The 19,200-nt window shown below is 39.2% G+C and overlaps 1 protein-coding gene across 1 annotated transcript in view; it reads left to right on the top strand.

Annotated features, from left to right (window-relative positions):
• LOC121900946 (disks large homolog 1-like) overlaps nucleotides 1–19,200 on the top strand; it is a 118,228-nt gene that overhangs the window by 76,832 nt on the left and 22,196 nt on the right. Inside the window, exons 14-16 of the mRNA XM_042417538.1 lie at nucleotides 2,737–2,893; nucleotides 4,171–4,273; nucleotides 17,194–17,308. Coding sequence (XP_042273472.1) covers nucleotides 2,737–2,893; nucleotides 4,171–4,273; nucleotides 17,194–17,308 — 375 coding nt within the window. The remainder of the gene's footprint in view (nucleotides 1–2,736; nucleotides 2,894–4,170; nucleotides 4,274–17,193; nucleotides 17,309–19,200) is intronic.

Below are 19,200 nucleotides of genomic sequence, written 5' to 3' on the forward strand. Positions count from 1 at the left end.
TGACTCGTTTCACTATCAGAATTTAATCCGTTTGGTCTGGAACATCTGGAAAGTCTAGAAGAGCTGCACGATTAAATGATTTTATCCCCATTCAGGTTAGCAGAGCTAACTGGAATTCAGGCGGCTCGGCCATATGTATTCATCCGGCCAGCACGGGAATGTCAAACTCGACACCAGATTAAAAACTCCGGTATTCTGTGAAATACAGAAAGATTCATCTGACAGTGATTAGGCTTAATTAGCATTGTGTGAACTTGTTTGGCAAGGACTTGAATGTAACGGACGTTCATTTATATGTAAAAGTTCCACACTGCAGGTTTAAGGCTTGCAGAAACTTTACTGGGAATTCACATTAGACGCGAGATGTCAGTAATGCAAGGAGATACTAAAGCCTCCATCCATTCAGTCCATACTAACTCCAACCTTCCTGTCTGTGGAACCAGAAATACATGTCACATGTTCCTGGAGTCCAAGGTGACGTCTTCAGATGTTTTGTTCTGTCTGGCCAACAGTCCAAAACCCAAAGATATTCAGTTTCAGATCATATAATACAAGAAAACCAGAAAATATTTGATTCAAGAAGCTGGAACCCATGCATTTTTGCCATTTCTGCTTGAAAAATTGCTTAAACAATAAATTGATTATCAAAATTGTTGTGTATGTAGGAGTATCTGTGTCATAAGACAGAAGTAAAAACCATCTCAAAAAATGCTCTTCAAAATGTCAAAGGCCACTCAATTGTTATGTAATAAAAACAGATTATTACACAGGCTTAGTATTTTTGTTCACCATCATAATTTGTTTGACATACAGTATTCATCTCCATCACTTTTATTGCAATAACTTGTTTTTTTTTTAAAAACCACAAACACTTTGTTTACAATATTGAGGACATTTCAGTACTCTGCTAGCCTTTCCAATAGACAGACCAAAATACACTGACTGACCTCTGTCCTTCTCTGCTCACTGTGCTGCTGTATTTGTGTGTGTGAGTGCGTGTTTGGCAGTAAAAGGCAGATGGCCGTGCAAATTTTGTCTGGCATGTAAACTCAGGTCACATATGTACACACACACGCACACATACACTCTCAGTGCTGCTCTACTGTTTTTAATCCATTTTAATGGAGGGATTACAGCCTATCACAACCCTCGTCACTCAACTGGCGTCACCGTGGTTACAAGAATATGACTCATTCCGTCATAACCCTTTGGGCCAATCAGAGCGCTTTGATTATAATAAATCTGATAAGCTGCGGACTGACTGCAGAATGGTCATTTTGACGTCTGCCCTTCTCTTTTCTCTGACTGTTTTTTCTCCCTCGTTCTCTCTTTCATCTCTTTTTTTTTCGCTCTCTGATTAGTTTGTCATGCAAATAGAGGATTATGGGTTTTAATAAATGTTCACTGAGTGTGCACATCTGCTTTTTTGCTAAGTAGGTGATTTCAGGTGAAAGATATGATCTCCTATTAAATTGTGCTTCAGAACGATGGCTGCACCAATTTGACTTTTTCTCTCTAACACAGAATATCTACCAAAACTGATGCCAGTTTTCTTTTTCCCAAATTTATATCTGTATACCAAACTGCATGGAACTCATTGGGATCATTTTTTGAAAGGCAACATTAGGCCAAGTACTGTTGTGGCACCAAAAACTGAGTCACCAGCCCACCTAAATGAATGCCACTGTTAGTAGAAACACAGAATTTTATGACATTGACATAGAAACTGTATTTAACATGGATCTATAACATCTGATTTATACAGAATTAGATTAATAAGGTCAGTACCATCCCAGTCATAGAAGCTAATGAGGGATAATGAATCAGTAAAGAAATTGAAACACATATTCCCCAAAATAGAGATCATATGTACATATGTACAGTGTATGTATTTGCTTAGTTTATTTATACATGTACTGTATTTAATAGCCTGATAACTCACTAACAAGAATTTAACTCTCACAACCGGATTTCTGGAATTTTTTGTGCACAAGCATTTCAAGTTAGGGTGGCATGATGGTGCAGTGGCTGCCTCATAGCAAGAAGAACCTGTGTTCTGTCCTAAAGGTGTTTGCATGTCTTGTCTGTTCTGACTTTGATTTTCCTGAGTGTGTTTTTGTTTCTTTGGCTTTCTAAAGAAATTTAAGTTATGGTGATTGATTAAAGAATTTAACCATAAATAGGTATAAACTGAGGCTGAGGTGTTTGCTTAAAAAAACAAAAATATGTCTGGGGTGGGCAGATTTACTGTCGTAGTGCAACAAAACAAGATAGTACAACACTGACATCTGCTGGTCAACATGGTGATATATCTTAATGTCAAATTCCCTTTCCTCCCGTTGAGATGTATCATTTATCACTACACTACAGGGTTTTATAATGATTTTATACAATCATAAAGCATTAGAGTACATACAAAACTACTGTATCTTCTAATACATTTTCAATATTTCGTTGTTGTTTAAAATATATAATAATAATATAATTTCTCATCCTGGCATCCTCTTATCATCTATCACTGCTCACCAGTCACTGATTCTTAGACTGTGGTTACCAGGTTTTAATACTAGACATCAGCTAGACTCAGTTACTATCTGAGTCCTGACTGATTGATCATTAAGTTGTCTACAAAATTGATCAAACATGAAGGTTTTGCACTTATTTGTGCTAAAAAGATGGATACAATCTATCACCTTTTACTCTAACACTGTGCGTGTGTGTGTGTGTGTTCACCAGGGAACCCAGGCGGGTGGTGCTTCAGCGAGGGTCTACAGGTCTTGGTTTCAACATTGTTGGAGGGGAGGATGGAGAAGGAATCTTCATCTCCTTCATTCTGGCAGGAGGTCCAGCTGATCTCTGTGGGGAACTGCGCAAGGGAGACCGCATCCTCTCGGTATGATCTAAGACCTAATACATTCAGATATATATATATAACACCTGGGATGTCAAACTCAATTTCATCCTGGGCCACATCAACATTATAGTTGCCCTCAAAGGGTCGGTTGTAAATGTAAGACTATATAAATGTATCTACTTGCCTCTGCATATATATATATAGTGCAATTCAAGCACAATGGTCTCATACTTCCCTCAGGCAAAATGATCATGTATTCTCAGCCCAGTCATGTTTTTCACTGTCAACCTCTTTTTTTCTTTTTTGTATCGGCTAGTTTTGAATAAGACATTTTATTTTATCAGCTCCTACATTCCTCAGGCACCTTGCTAACTGTGGCGCCTAGGGGCAGGTGAATGATGACAGCTGAGGTGACAAAAGCGGTCCGGGTCAGGTTGTAGTTAAATTTCGTTCCCAGACTGGATTAAAATGTTACTGGTCCAGATCCAAACCAGAGTCTGCCTATTAAATATGTATGATATAAACAGATTTTAGATGCAAAATCAAATTCAGATTAGAGCTGGTAATTCCTGAACACCTGAGATGACTTACTGTATACCCACACATTTATGCACATACATACATTTGCAAGCTCTTCCAGGCCACATAAAATGAGATGCTGGGCCAGATTCGGCCTGCGGGCCTTGAGTTTAACAACTACTGTCTCCATTAATGTTATTAATGACTTTAATCTGACTGTTATCACTGTATATTATGGTTATCAGTTTATCAAGGAAGTCGTCATGTCATTTTATTTTCCTATAGAGATCCTACTTTGTGCATTTTTAGTTTAGAACTGTAAATGTTTTACTGAAGCTGATTTATAATTTGATCAGATGCTTCTCACATTCATTCACAGTGTCTGCAGCAATCTGAATTTAAAGTTAACTTTCACTTAACTGGCATCATTTCCTTTGCACATTACCACCATTGGAGTTCAACAGCAGATAGTCACCATTAATGGCTGACATGGGATGTGTGTGTTACAGCTGTATTTTCTGTTCCATTAAGGTGAAATGGCAGCCCCTGCTGAGTGACTGTGACTGTGTTTCATAGCAAATTATGTATTCATTGTATGCAAGTACTGACATCAAATGGTTTTAAGCATAAAACAAGCCTTCACATGCACACACATATGACTGGTCACCTGTGAGTTATCGATCCAGTAAGATGTATAGTGTTCTTAATGGCGTGCTCATCTCACTGTACATTTATTATTATTGATCCAAGGCATGGGCTCTACTATTGTGTGTAAATGTGTGTGTCTGTGTGTGCAGGTGAACGGTGTGGACCTGTCCAGTGCAACACACGAGCAGGCAGCTGCAGCTCTGAAGAACGCAGGACAGACCGTGACCATAGTAGCGCAGTACAGACCAGAGGGTGAGTACTGCAGATAGACGCAATGCATTTCCATCTACCTGTTTTTATGTACGGATTAATGTAGAAGAAAATCTGAATGTAATCAGTAGACATTTGCAGTATCTCAGGTTTTTCTTCTCGGCTAGGTAGAAAAGTTGGTGTATCGATTAAGAGAAAGTGAGATACATGTTGTGGAATACACAGTGATGTTGTAGATCTGCCTCTGCTTCTTCTCCCTCTTCTTGTTCTAATTTTGGCAATGTACTGTGGACATCGTGTGAGTGTATTGCTGCCGCCTACAGTTACAGTTCTCTGCTCTGTAAGAAAGCCCCAAAATTTATAAAATGACATACAGTATTCAAAATGCAGTATTCGTTGGCAGAGAAATAATAATATTAAAACCAACAAACATGCAATTTAGGTGGATTCATGATGAACCAAGTTTTTTTTTGTTGTTTTTTAAAATAATTTTATAGGTATTTGTACTCTTTTTATCACGTGATATTGTAGTTCACTATGCTAGAAGTAGTTAGTGGAAACACACATTTATTTATGCTTTTTTGTACAGAAGTTTCTGACATTCACTACACACACACACACAAACAGAAACACACACACACTGAGAGACAGAGTGAGGTTCCCAACAAGCAATGTCCTGGATGTTTGTCTACTGGGAGTGACTGAGAAGGCCGTAACCTAGGAAACCAAGTTATAACTGCTGATGGGCTCAACTAATGGGATGCTGTTGTGGTAGGGGACCTGAGTGTAACACATACACTGGCACACACACACACACCTGCACACAGTCGTGCGCACAGTTAAACAATATCAGGTCCCCTGGCCCCTCATTTGCTGTAGAAATGTGTTTACTGCAGGAGGTTGTGTGTGTAATGTATTTGTGGGTTGTGTGTCTCTTTTATGGTATCAGTCATGTATTATTCAGTCAGAGAGGTGGTCTAGAGCAGTGTGGTTATGGGCTAGAACAGTGCATGATATACAGTATCACATGTCCTCATAAAGAAGAAATGAAATCTAACCCGTAACATAAAAATAAAATTGCAACCCTTGATGAATTCTGATTTGATTTAATTAATTTTCAGCTCCAGCTAGTGTAGTCTTGCAAATATGCACCATATATGTAAGCCATCTGACATTACCTAAGTATGTAAGGGTGAATCCAACACTGCTATGATTCTATAACATGGCCGTTGACCCACCAACGTTCAGTTATTATCCAGTCAAGATAGAGTTTAGTGCTGAAGACCAGCGGAGAGACGTTAAGGAGGTCAGACTGCTAAGGGGGACAAATATTAGTTGGCAGAAACTTCTGTTTAAAGGCATCAAGATTGCTGAGTCTCTAACAAAATGGAGAAATGCTGACACTGAGGAAACTGTTGGCATATGATTTCTATAGTTATGTACTTGATGACTATGATATAAGAAGGTTTGGAGTGCAGGATAAGACGACAGATATTCTATGACTAATACAGTTGATTTTGAATTTGGAGGCAGCTAAAAAAAAAATGCACAGGTGGAGAGTTTGGGAAAATAGGGAGCTGTCACCAAAACACTAGTGCACTTTTATTTTAGTTGAAGTGGGGAAAGCTAGTATATTTGGAGGAAAACAGTGAAGGAGCTTGAGTCAGAATACCACCAAGGAATGACCTACGTTAATTAGGCTTTAAGTAAAAGCATATGGGGGAAAGACCCAGCCTAGATATGGGATCAAATATTATGCCGGGCAAATAGATGTTAACCCAACTCATATGGAGGGGAGCAAAATACATTAAGTTGTGGAAAAGCACTTGCAGGACATAATGAAGCTCCCCAGCAGCCGCAGTATGCAAATTTCTTGGAAGCCTATGGAAGTAGCAGGAGGATTTAATCCATACATCATGTTGAAAACCATGATGTATGGATTATGAATTCTAATATCAGAAGAAAGTGAAGATCCTAAATGAAGGTTTTCTTTTCTCTACGTGATGGTGCGGAGGCTGAATCGACACTGTAGAAGAAGAAGAAAAATATCAAATTCAAGGTGCTTAGATCACACAAATATGATTGAGTTAAAGCCAAAATCAAACACAGCAACGAAAATGATGATGTAGCTCTGGTAGCAGGCAACTGATAGACACTGAATTCCTTCTATAATCATTTCCACATACAGTACATGAAATATTGTTTTGTAGCTATAAAATATATATTTCTTATGAGGCTGATCAGAAACATTCCTCTTACTACTGATCACTGGGATACAGTTTGGTTGTTTCAAGGCTCACCCAGATATCTAAGAGTCATTAAAAAGTCATAAAAAGTTGTGATACACTTTGATCTTGGGAGTGAACAATAGAAGAGGAAACTCAGCATGCCTTTTTGTTACTCTTACTCTTTTGTTAGAAATACCAATGAGAACGTCTGTGCATTTCATAATAGTTTGCCTGTGTTTGTTCAGGGACATGAAGTAGGATTAGCACCATGGACAGCGCACTATGGCCTTAAAGGAATGTTCTGCTAAAAACGTAACCCTTGAGGATTAAAATGTGTCAAAACATGTCAAAGCAATCATAAAGTCCATATATATATAACTTACAGAACTACTCCTGCATCTATTTTTCCATCGTTGATCCATATGTTAAGTATGCTCCGAAAATAATTCCACCGGAAATAGTATTTAGCGTTTTATTGGTTATGGAAGGATTGTTGGAAACAGACCAGATAATGTATCAACAGGGTAGAAATGGACTAAAAAGTTTCATTTTTGAAGTATTTTTGTGGGCATTTTATGCCTTAGTAGAGAAACATGGGGCTATGAATTCTGAGATTCTGGTCAAAATGAGAATCACAAATTTCTCCCATGATTCTTAAGGACAGACATATTTATAGCAATCCATAGCATCCATATAGACAGAACAAACAATATGATTATTTGTCATTGGTATTTAATAATGATCACTTAAGTGTACTCTTTAGAACAGTTACAGTATAGAAATTATTTTCCAATGTGTTTAAAAATGCTAAAAACTCTAACAATAGACAGCTTTAGCCAGATGTAGCCTTTGGTCTCGTCCAGTTATGAGGGAAGACTGCTTTCACAATGTTCGACCCAGACTCCAGCAGGTAAGAATCTGCTTCAGTCCTGTTTGATACTCAAGGACAACAGATTTCATTAGCAATCAGGTTATTTTATGGTTCCATAACTCTGCTGTGACCTCAAAATGATGCGTTTTATGCATTTCTAACTTGACTGCTGCTCCACAGTTCATGTTAGTGTAAAACATAAGAGCAGGTAGCACAACATATCTTTGACTCACATAGGTAGTACATCTTTTGAAAGTTAAAAAAAATATTTTAATCTCTATCCTCTCTCTTTACTCAATACTAACCAAAGATAAAAATGGTTCTGAGGTCTGTTGCTTTTGCTTTGTCCGGGTTTAGCTGGCTGTGATGTGTCTCTGCTTTGTTGCAGGTGTTATATTGGAATTCTTACATTGGCAACACTCACTGGGAATCACAATGACCCAGCTGATTTCAGTGAGGCTGTCTCATAGCTTAGTTTTAATGTTCTAGGTTGTTTTTGCTCTATATTCATGTAAGCAGGTGTATGACTGTGATTTTGCTCACATGATAGCACATGATAGTGTCGTGACTCTCCTACAGACTTCATTATTGACTGCTGAATGAACTCTACATCAAACCTTCTGTCCACGCTGGGCTTTGGTCAGCACTACGTGCGTGTGTGTGTCCATCTGAGGTCCGTGTTTGTCCCGTTATCCCGCAGTGACCAGCAGTGCTCCCTCTGTTTCACATACACACTTCCTGCCAACAAGAGAAGAACTCATAATGACCTCCACCAGGAGAGGAAAAAGTGTGTGCAGATCTCCCCCTGTTATTTATATTAAATACAGTACCCGCTGCAGCCAAACACAGCGCAGCACGCCACAGAACTGGACTCCTAGCAGTGTGCGTGTGTGTGTGTGATTTAAGCTGATGCAGCAGATATAGATCTATGTTTATATGAAGTACAGCAGATGGAGTATGTTTGTCTGTGAAAAGTCTCCATGCTGTATTAGTACTATAGATGTCCCTCGTCACGTTTTAGGCTATTTTAAGCCAACTTTGTACATCAGACCTGTGGTTCCAAAATGCGTTTGTCCCAAAATTCATATGCATTTGGCCAGACAAGGCTGTTTGACTGGATTTTCTCCCAAAAACCTCCAACTGCTGGCTTTTCGTAAGATTATTTGGTGCTGACTAAACTTCACTTGAAGTTCATTGTGGTGCATTGGAAGCAGATTACTGTATGAGCAGCACTTTGGTAAGGAGGTATGAGTAGAGAAAATGGATCCAATCCTCAAACTGTAAGTTAAGTTATTTTTCAAATTTCGCCTCAGTGAAAGAACACAGTTTATGAAAATCCCTCTTTCTTTTGCAGCCACCAAAGCCACAGAAAACATGGTGTTAAGACATTAAGAAAAATGAAGACATGCAAGCTAAAGTTTAGCACACTGGCTCTAAACCCACAATGCAAAGAGCACATTTTTTGTGACTTTACCTTCGAATAGTAGTGATCATAATAATGACAGTGACGGGACATAAAAAGCATAAAATAAAACAGGGAAACTTTTATACAACATTAAAATATATATATAAATGAAGAAGGTAATAATACTATCTTTATTTGTACAAAGTGCTTAACATTATCTGCACATCTATAAATTAAACACACAGCAAAAGCACATATGCATAATCAATTCATTTTTAAATTAAAGTGTTAAAACAAAATACAGTGATGCCAACGTTATGAGGTAAAGAAAAAAGAAATGGAGATCAGTGGGGGAATTAAAACCATGAGTATTAAATTATAAAAGACGATGAAAGACGACATCACATAAAAGCACATCTATAAAAGTATGTTTTTAGAAGAGATTTAAAAGTATGTACTCAGTCTGCGAGCCTCAGATCCTCCAGGCTATGCCGTAATTTTTGGGCCCTGCATCGAATGATAAAAAGCACACATCGTAAAAGGGATAGAGATTAAGAAAAGACAGAGAATAAAAAGCAGAAGAACTGTAAAATAAAAGTTTTAAGACTGGTGTTAATATCTGCTGTAACCCAACAGAGGATCTTAAAGCAATGCCGTTCAGGTCTCCTTGTAGAGGAAATGTTTATGCTTAAATTCCCAGTTCTCAAGTGCCCAGTATGTTTGCGCAGGTCAAAATAAAATATCTGGCTGCGTTAAAAGTCTAATATTTAACAGTATTGACCTTTCAGTGAGATCTGCTCCTGTGCCATAAAGTTTCCTGATGTGGGACTAGTAATGCCTGCAGGTTGACAGCAGTATTAGTCACTGGGATTACACACAACTGTCACAGTCACACACAAACTGTACCCACACCCACACACACACACAAACACACATACACTTAGACATGACACACAAAGAGGCGGTTTCTGTCAGCAGTAATACTGAGGTGATGCAGAGAGGATTATCTTCACTTCTGTTAGCCTGCTTATTACACTTTGTGTGTGTGTTTGTGTGTGTCGTGCACCACTGGTTAAGTAGAAGATTAACAGCAACTCTATCGCAGTGCCTTCACACACAAAGTTGTGGGAATATTATCTGTCGAATACCCACAGTAGCCTGCTTTTCTTTCTTTTCTCCTGCTTTACTTTATTGCTTTTCCTTCCTCTTCTCGGTCCCTCTCTTTCCTTTCCACCTGTCAGCTCCTCCTCTCCTGTCCTCCCCAGTGTTATTGTGGTAATGGTCTGACTCACCGCCCACAAAGTGTGATGCAGGGGATTTGAGGCGTCACTTGTAACAGGAAGGTGACTGATTAGAGACTCGCAGTGCGTCACCTCGTCACTGTCATGCTGAGGCTTTTATTAGCTACCAGAGATGAAACACGTTTTTTCAGTTTTGACATTTAAACTTGAATTCAGTACATTATGAGACATTTATTTCTTTTATTTTTTTTTACTCTTCTGGTCTCTTTTTCTGTACTTTCATTTCCTCTGCAATCTGATCATTTAATCAATACCAATATAGATTACTGTACTGTATTGTATCAATTATAGATGAGCTCCTTCTAGCACAGCTATTTTTAGAGCCAGAGCCTCATATCAATTCTTGTACACTTATACAACAGACTTGCTAGTGAATCAAGTGAAATACAAAGGATACTTGTGTTTTACTGATTAGTTATGCGAGGGACATCCTTTTACAATTAGGTTTAACTGTAAATGCATGCTTCTTTTAATACCTCTAGTCTCTTGTAGTCTGATATGTACATCCACCAAATGATTAAAAACTAAGTATAGCACACATAATGACTAGGAAGTGTAGATAATGAAACTTTACCCCTTAGAGAAATCATTTTTTTTTGCAGCAGTAAAAGTAAAGAGATTCAGTCTGGAATAATGAAAAAATACAAGTAAAATCTCGGAACCAAAGGATCCCTGTGGAGTTTTCTTGTGGTCAAAGTTACTGTTACTCACCAAAATGGATTATGTGTATCCTTGAGACTTTACAAATGTGTTGAATGCTTGTCCTTCCTCACAAAACAAAACAATTTTTCTGGAATATTTTAAATTGTGCATTGTTCACATCCACATGTGCAAGCTTGCAGTCTTCTTCTCTGCCTTTATTTTTATTTTATTTTTTTTTTAAAGATTATTTTTTCAATCTTTTTGTCTTTATTTGACAGACAGTTTAGAGACAGGAAACATGGGGAGGGAGAGAGGGGTATGGCATGCAGCTTGGGTCTCCTGGCTGGGATGGCATGGATGTTAAGGTTATGTGGTATGCGCATTAACCATCAGGCCACTAGGATGCCCCCTCTCTGCCTTTATTGACACATTACTATGCTGCTTTGTGCATTACCACACCAACTGTTGACCAGTGGAACAGAGTGAAATTGGTCAAAAACTCCACAGGGTAGATTTAATGTAACATAAGCAATACAAATTCTAAATGTTACAGCAAATACGATATGATAGGACACAGGTTCAGGATAAAATCTATGCTCCTTCCATTAGGAAACTAAATAAGGAGATAGTATCTACAGTACCCACTAAGGAGGTAGTCCTTTGTGTAAACAGGACTCTAATTCAATGTAAGAAATTTTGATCTGAAAGGGAAATAATGATGCAATGAACACAACCTAAAGATGAGAACTGCCCCTTCTCCAATGAATTTCTGTTGGGTTGCACACTGAAGCTGCACAATGCAGAAAAGGTCTCTGCTGGCTGCTGAATGGATGAACAATGCTCCTCTAGGGAGAGGAGAGGAGAGGAGAGGAGAGGAGAGGAGAGGAGAGGAGAGGAGAGGAGAGGAGAGGTAAATGAAGGAAGGAGAGAAGAAGGGAATATGAGCCCCACAGCCATTAGTCTTTGTCACCACCCCTCCCCCCTATCTTCTTCTCCGTTTCCACTCCTCTTCCTTTCTTCTCCCATTTCTGTCTCTCTGTCTCCATTATGTCTTGTTTTCTCCCCCCCCCCCCCCCCCCCCCCCCCCCCTCTCTCTCTCTCTCTCTCTCTCTCTCTTGCTCATAATATGATAATGCTGCTTTGAGGTGATGTGTGTTGACAGCGACAGTTAGATGCTGATAATGTGAAACTTCATATCTGATGATCTTGATGTATGTGATGGCACTGTGGAGTTTCACACCCAGAGAAAGAGACTGAGATAAAAGTGTGTGTGTGTGTGTTTTTTGATGTAATTATAGAAGCTTGTGAGACAACCTGCTGGTTTGCACACAAACACAACATTTTAATTAGTCACATTTTTGCATAAAAAGGTTTTATTACATGTGAAAGCCAGGACAGGAGAGAACCAGATATCAGGCTGAAGAAAGTTAGTCTGAAAAAAATTGAGACAGAAACAGGAGAGACAGCTGGAAATGCCGACAAATATAAATCATGCAGAGCAGGAAGAGTTTAATTCCTTATACTTATGAAGGAAGATTTTAGCTTCTTTTTTTACTATTTCCATATCAAACAGACACATTTTTTTGGAAAATCGATGTAAAAACCACGTATTGAGCTGTTAATTAAGCTTCCCAAAAATCAATATTCAAAATGCCTGGTCAAGCTTTACCGCGCACGTGAGCATGTGTGTGTGCGTGTGTGTGTGTGTGTGTGTGTGTGTGTGTGTGTGTGTGTGTGTAGGCCAATTCCCTGGGCCAAAGTAGGGCAGGAGAGCCTGGCATCAACTCAGCTTCCTGCATGAGTGACCTGAGGAAACAGTGTGTGTGTCTGTTTGCATGTGTATTTGCATGTGTGTGTGTGTGTGTGTGTGTGTGTGTGTGTGTGTGTGTGTCTCCGCCCTACAGCGAGCTGCTGTCAAAGAGGGGGAGGAGCAACCGAACGCACCAGCGAACGAGAGATAGAGAAAAAAGAGGAGTGTAGTAGAGGGAGAGCGTTAGCATCTGTTGTTTCTGTGGCAGCTGAGCAGCACTGGACTGATTTTACACACATATTCTCTCTGTGCCACACACTACTGCATACCTACACACACTTACATACACACACACACACACACACACACGTTCACATCTTTCCACTCCAGTTCGCTCACATGCTGGATCCAACGTGGAACTGGCGTTAGATCCTCTCCATCAGTACTCATCTTTTTCTCTCTTTCACACACACACACAAACACACATCTGCTCTCTCTGTGTTTTTTTTTTTCCTTTCATTCACATCCAGGGACACTAAACAGCAAACTCCACTGCCACACACACACACAGACACTGATCTGAAAGCTACCGTACCGGCATCATATCGCGCGGACGTTGAGCCTGCCTGTCTGCCAGCAGCATGTGAGTACAGCTGAGAGGGAGTTGGGGGAGATCTGAACTGATTTACTTGTTAACATCTTGCCTCTGGTAACAACCTTGCTCGACTGTTTATGGATTTAACATTGTCTTTAGTTCAGGGACTTGGAGAGGTTTTGGGAAATGATGGTAAAGCTGATATTGGGCTGAAAAACGTAGGTTTGATCTGGTGAATCTGTGGTGCACTGACACCCTGTTACCCCTCTCATGACCGGTGATGCAGCATTGACATGTTGGCTCCTACGCTGTCTGTGCTCTGAGTAACAGTGAAAGAAATGATCAGTGATGTAGAAACATCACCGGTTTAGTATCAACAGTCTCACTTTGTTTTTTTTTTTCTTTCCGGTCAACTGATTGTTTCAACAGAGTGAATTACTGCTGTACTTTTGCTATAACATTTGGTTTTTAAGACTTAAAAAACAAGAATACAGCTCAGACTTTTCAGCACTAGCATTCGCTTTGGTCTTTAAAGAGAGGACGATCAGAGCTGCTGGCTTTCTCTTCAGGACTCGACAACAATAATATCTTAGTTGTCTTTGTTCCGTAGATCACAAAGAGAAGCAGAGATACAGCAACATCATCTCTTTTTAAGCTCTAGCTGTTTCTGTTGTTTCTAATGCTGCAACACTGTCTGATAAACTTTTGTCTTTATTCACTACATCCTTGCATCAGATGTGATTTTGCTGCAATACATCTAAGCTCAGTCAGTCACTCTCCTCCTCTTTACTCCTTTTTTTTCCTCTCTCATTTCAGTCTGTCTTGTTTTCTCCCTCCCTCTAATGTCTCTCTCTCTCTCTCTCGGTCTCACTCTCTCGTGCTTAATCCCATAATGCTGTATCGAAGCGATGTGTGTTGACACAGGCGGTGAGATGCTGATGATGTGAAAGTTCATACGATGTCTGATGATTTTGATGTGTGTGTGTGATCATTCTATGGAGTGAAACAAACAGAATTAGGAAGTGTTAATCCATCATTTCATACTGGATTAGAGCTGATGCCGGTCCAAGATTGAAAATGCCAGACTGAGGTCAGTGATGAAAATATTTAAGGTTAGCAAGAAATGAAATTTTCAGCAAAATGTCACCTTAATTATCCTCTCATGATGGAAAACTGAAGGAAGTTTTGCTTCTATGCGTATTTGGCACTGAAACCTAGTTCGTGATGTTTACCAGTTAAATCCTGGACACATGAAGGTGAACCTTTTTGTCCTCTAACAACTAATCCATCGGTGTTTGTTTTAAAATAGCTCGAGATAAAAGTATGAGAGATCACGTCAGTCGGTGTGGCTTTGAGATGTTTCAGTGCAATTTAGTTGTTTGTGTCTGTGACTATCAATGTGTCAGATTATTTAACACTTCAGGGGAAATCAGGGATGATATCTCGGTATTGTAGGCTGGTGTGTGTATGCAGAGAGTGAAACAAGGAAAGGAAAACAGAAATAGGGAGAAAGCAAGGAAACATCAGCAGATACTGCAGGTCCCAGAGTGTGTGTGTGTGTGTGTGTGTGTGTGTGTGTGTGTGTGCATGACCGTGTGTACCTCGAGTATGATTGAATTACTCAGGGTTAATTAGATTCTGTAGTCCACAGTAATGGTTCAGGGACACACACACACACACACACACACACACACACATGCACACACACACACAGGGACATCCTTCAGAAGGGCTTTTTCAGGCTTATTGCCAGCGGCGTTGTCATCCGTGTGTTAGTTCAGGGGTTTCTGGGAAGCTGTGTGGTGTTAAGACTAGAAGACAGTCAGTACAGATTTATTACAACACACATCTGCTGTTTGTTCAGCCACTCTGAATCAAAAATAGCACATTTTAATGCCAAACAGAGACATCAGCTTGTTGGTTAAAAGCAAATATTTTTTACTTTTTTGTGCTCGAGGAAGACCATCATCCCAAAAGCCACGATTTCCCATCAGAGGAGACATTATGTCATTTGTTTTTGCACTTTGTGAATTTCCATAAGTAATGTACATTTATAATTAAAGAGGCCCAATGACATTTTTATAGCCACTAGAAAAAAAATGGGTCAGAAACTAAAGTGTTGTTGCTGCATGTAGCAGGAGGATACTAAAGCACAGGGCTGCTATGCTGAGTGTTTGAGCAAATCATTGCACTTTGCATCGATTGGCCAACTGGTTGCGCTCTCGCAATTTACTAATTGTTGTTCAAGTGAGATGGGGATACAGTTGTTCCTAGCAATTAAACTTAAAGTGCTGTTTATAAATGTTGTATTTGCGTACAAGACATCAGCAATTTTTTGTTGTGAATTTGCATGTTTAAGAGGAATAAATGAATCCACATGTCCAGATTACAGTTTTATAATTGGTGCGTGCAAGGGTGAAAACGAATGGAAACAAATGCAGCCATTTTGCAGGAAATTCAGTGATTTTTGCTTTTTCTTTCCAGCCTTGTGTGTTTCTTGTAGGTCTGTTTAATTCCAGCCAAGCAGCAAATATGAGCCAAATAACACTGCACCAATGATGCAGTGTCACACCACTGCTGAGCTGCTTGGATGTCACTGTGTGAAATCAGTGTGCATGTATAATATGACGCTTGTGATCAGTGCAGACTTTGTCTATTTGTTTGTCATGTACAACACCACATGTGGACAGCTCAAGTCAGATTGATCTAACATGTCTAGCTGTCATGTATGACAGATTTGTCTGTCGCATGGCTTAGAGTATATCCGTAGTCAAAAAGAAACTTACTTTCAAATCATTGTTATTCACATGGTTAAACTGTATGAAAGAGATTGAAATCCAATTTCAATTGAATGATAGACTTGAAAACCTAAAAATGTAATTAGTTGTTGGCATATTAGTGGAGGAAGGAAGGAAATATGAAAACACTGACTGCCTGGTTTAAGACCTCTGATATATGTTCAGCAATAAAAATATTACTGGAGTTCTGCCCAATAACAAGTGGGGACGTCATCTTTCTACAAAGCTAGCAAGCAAATGTAGCTACATTTGTGAAAAATAGCAATAGAAAAGTGAACGAATGAAGTGAAACAAAACGGCAGTCTGATTGTGAGGCCGAGACACATCATTTCCATGGACACTGCAGGATGTAACAGATATAAATAACCTTCCAATTGACATGAAGAAATTTGTTAATGCTTATTTTTAGTGACGTGATGTATCTGAGTCATCGCAGTAGTCTCTAACTGACTGTTTGCGTGTGTAGGTACGTGTGTTTTTGTGATGTTATTGATAAGGATCTGGTCTGATGTAACAGGAGTTCATATTCAGATCAAACAGACTTTTAGATTATGGCTCAGGAGAATGTGTTGACAGTTCAAGATGTGTTTCTGCCTCTCCACGTCTGTGTGTATGTCTGTGTGTGTGTGTGTGAGATCAACAGTTGTGGATCATAGTCATCATTAGTGGATCATCAGAAAATTAATCATCAACTATTTTGATGATCGAATAATCATTTTAGTTATTTTTTTAAGCAAATATGCCAAAGGTTTTCAGCTTTTCAAACGTGATGATTCCATGCTTGTCATTGAAATTGATACGGTCATGTTTTTACTATTTTCTGCCATTTCACAGACTAAACGATTATTGATTAATCGAGGAAATAAACGGCAGATTAATTGATAATAATTGTTAGTCGCAGCCCGAGTGTAAATGTTGCATGTGAAAGAAATTGGGTGCAATTTTCATTATGTCTTAATACATGTTGCGCTTGTACCTCATTTGGAAATGTGATTGCATATGACACAGTACATTAACTTCCATCACCTGCATCTGTGTTTGTTCATGCACCTGCTCCTCCCTTTGATCTACCGCATGTAAAGTGGTTTCTGAACTACTGAGCAAAGATGACTGAAGCGTAAAAAAATCGCTGTCACTCAGCTGCTGCTAATGTGGAGTAACAGGTAGCTTTTAAAAGTATTTTAAATGAGATTCTTTGAATATTTAATCAGTTGAGGTAAGGATTATTTTTAAAGGGAACATGTACAAAGATGTAAATGATCAGGCCTCTTCCAAAGCTCTAAAGAAGGAAGCTAAGATGTATCTCAGTTCTGCTGGGTCTAACAATATTTGTCCTCTTTGTGTGTGTGTGTCTGTGTGTGTGTGTGTGTAGAGTACAGTCGTTTCGAGGCGAAGATCCATGACCTGAGAGAACAGATGATGACCAGCAGTGTCAGTTCCAGCTCCACGTCGCTCCGCTCCACACAGAAACGCACACTTTACGTCAGGTAACCCACAATACACACATACACAATAGACAGAGGTGACTGATTGTCTAGTGTCCTTCAGTGTGACACAACTATTATAAGGTCTTATCTCAGCTGTCTCCTCAACGTTTTGTGTGTGTGTGAGAGGTTGAAAGAGGGGTTATCACATCTGAAATCACAATTAGATTGTCTGGCAAATACTGTCTCACACTCACACACAAACACATCCATCGCCTGTCAACTTCCTCTCTCTCTCTCTCTGTCCTTCTGTTGTTCTTGTCCTTGCCTGTCCTCGTCGTTTAGTCTTCTCTGAATCACCCCGTCTCTCCTTAGGTTCCTCTGCAGAGCCCAGAAGCAGTTTCAGTCCTAACAAAACTACACTTTCAAGATCCTTTCTTCAAAAGAATCACATTTTTAGATATTGATTAAACAATAGGTCGCTGAGTCCAGATTAGTCACACTGGATCTCTTGGAGGATCAATAACGTGGAGAACAAACACAGGCAGCTCTGACGGTAACACTAATGAATCCATTGTTGAGTCTTCAAGGACAAAAATAACATGTTATTAAGTTTTATCAGTTAAGCTACAGCTGGCAATGATTTCAAAACAGGTTGTTGTTTGTTTGTTTTTAATTAAAAAGTATTTACCATTTTATAGATGTGTATTTCACTATTAGATTAAAAAATTGATACTTTTCCTTGAATGATAAACTGAACTAACTGAACTTTGATACTTTATCATTTGAAAGCACAAAGCCTCATGATTTTTCCATGTAAATCACATTAAGATTCCTCGATCACTGAGACAAGAGTTGCTTATTTTGTAACAAGACTGCATACAAAACAGAACAGTTTAAAAATCTTACAATCTTTTATTTTACCATGTCTAATAATTAATAATTCATACAATTATATTAGTAAACTCCAAAGACTTTCAGAAGACAGCAGGGTCATGACTGTAATCTAAACGATTCAAGAACAGGAACCATTTTCATTTGTGTCTTCATTTTAGGGTTTGTGCACAGAAGAGAAGTAAATGAGCATATAAAGGTGTTAAAGGACCAGTGTGTAAGATTTAGGGGGACCTATTGGCAGAAATACAATATAATATTCAGTATGTTTTAATTAGTGTATAATCACCAGAAAATAAGAATTGTTGTGTTTTTGTTACCTTAGAATGAGCCTTTACATCTTCTTAGGGAGCAGGTCCTCTCTGCCATGTTTCACTGCCATGTTTCTACAGTAGCCCAGAATGGACAAACCAAATACTGGCTCTAGAGAGGGCCTTTCACATTTTTTGCGAGTTTTGCAGCCACCATAGCTTCTCCCACATGTTTGAAAGGGGAGGGGGTGGGATATTCAGTTGGTTGCAATCTGCAGCCTCACCGCTAGATGCCACTAAATCCTTCACACTGTACCTTTAATGATTCAAATTCAGGATATGGTTTCACATTAACATTTTTCTTATTTCCTTTCACTAGTGCAGTGCCCATTCACAATGTGCCTGTTCGGAACAGGACGATTGCTTATTATTTCTCGAGAACCGCATATATATGTATCAATTGCCAAACGTATGAATTAAAACAATAATTAATTAATAAACTAAATGGTTTAAATCTAGACAGAAACTTGACCAGTGGGACTAAACTGAGGTTACGGCCTTCCATTGGTGGATTTTGTTGCAAATCGAATATGTCTGCACTCCTATTGGCTAGTTTTACTGCCTCCGCCTCTGTTTTTTCTCCTGTACACTCTCTCGGGCACTTTAACTGAGTGGGGCGTGTGCCTTTGTCCCACTCAGTAAGTCAGAGCCCAGAAGCCCCACCCCACTGTGATGTGATGGTGTTAATATCAAACAGCCCCCGCTGCACTCAGACACAGAGCTGAGCGGCTCGCTGTTTGCTTGTGTATT

The sequence above is a fragment of the Thunnus maccoyii genome, chromosome 7, assembly GCF_910596095.1.
Source record: "Thunnus maccoyii chromosome 7, fThuMac1.1, whole genome shotgun sequence".
In the NCBI taxonomy this organism is placed as follows: Eukaryota; Metazoa; Chordata; class Actinopteri; order Scombriformes; family Scombridae; genus Thunnus; species Thunnus maccoyii.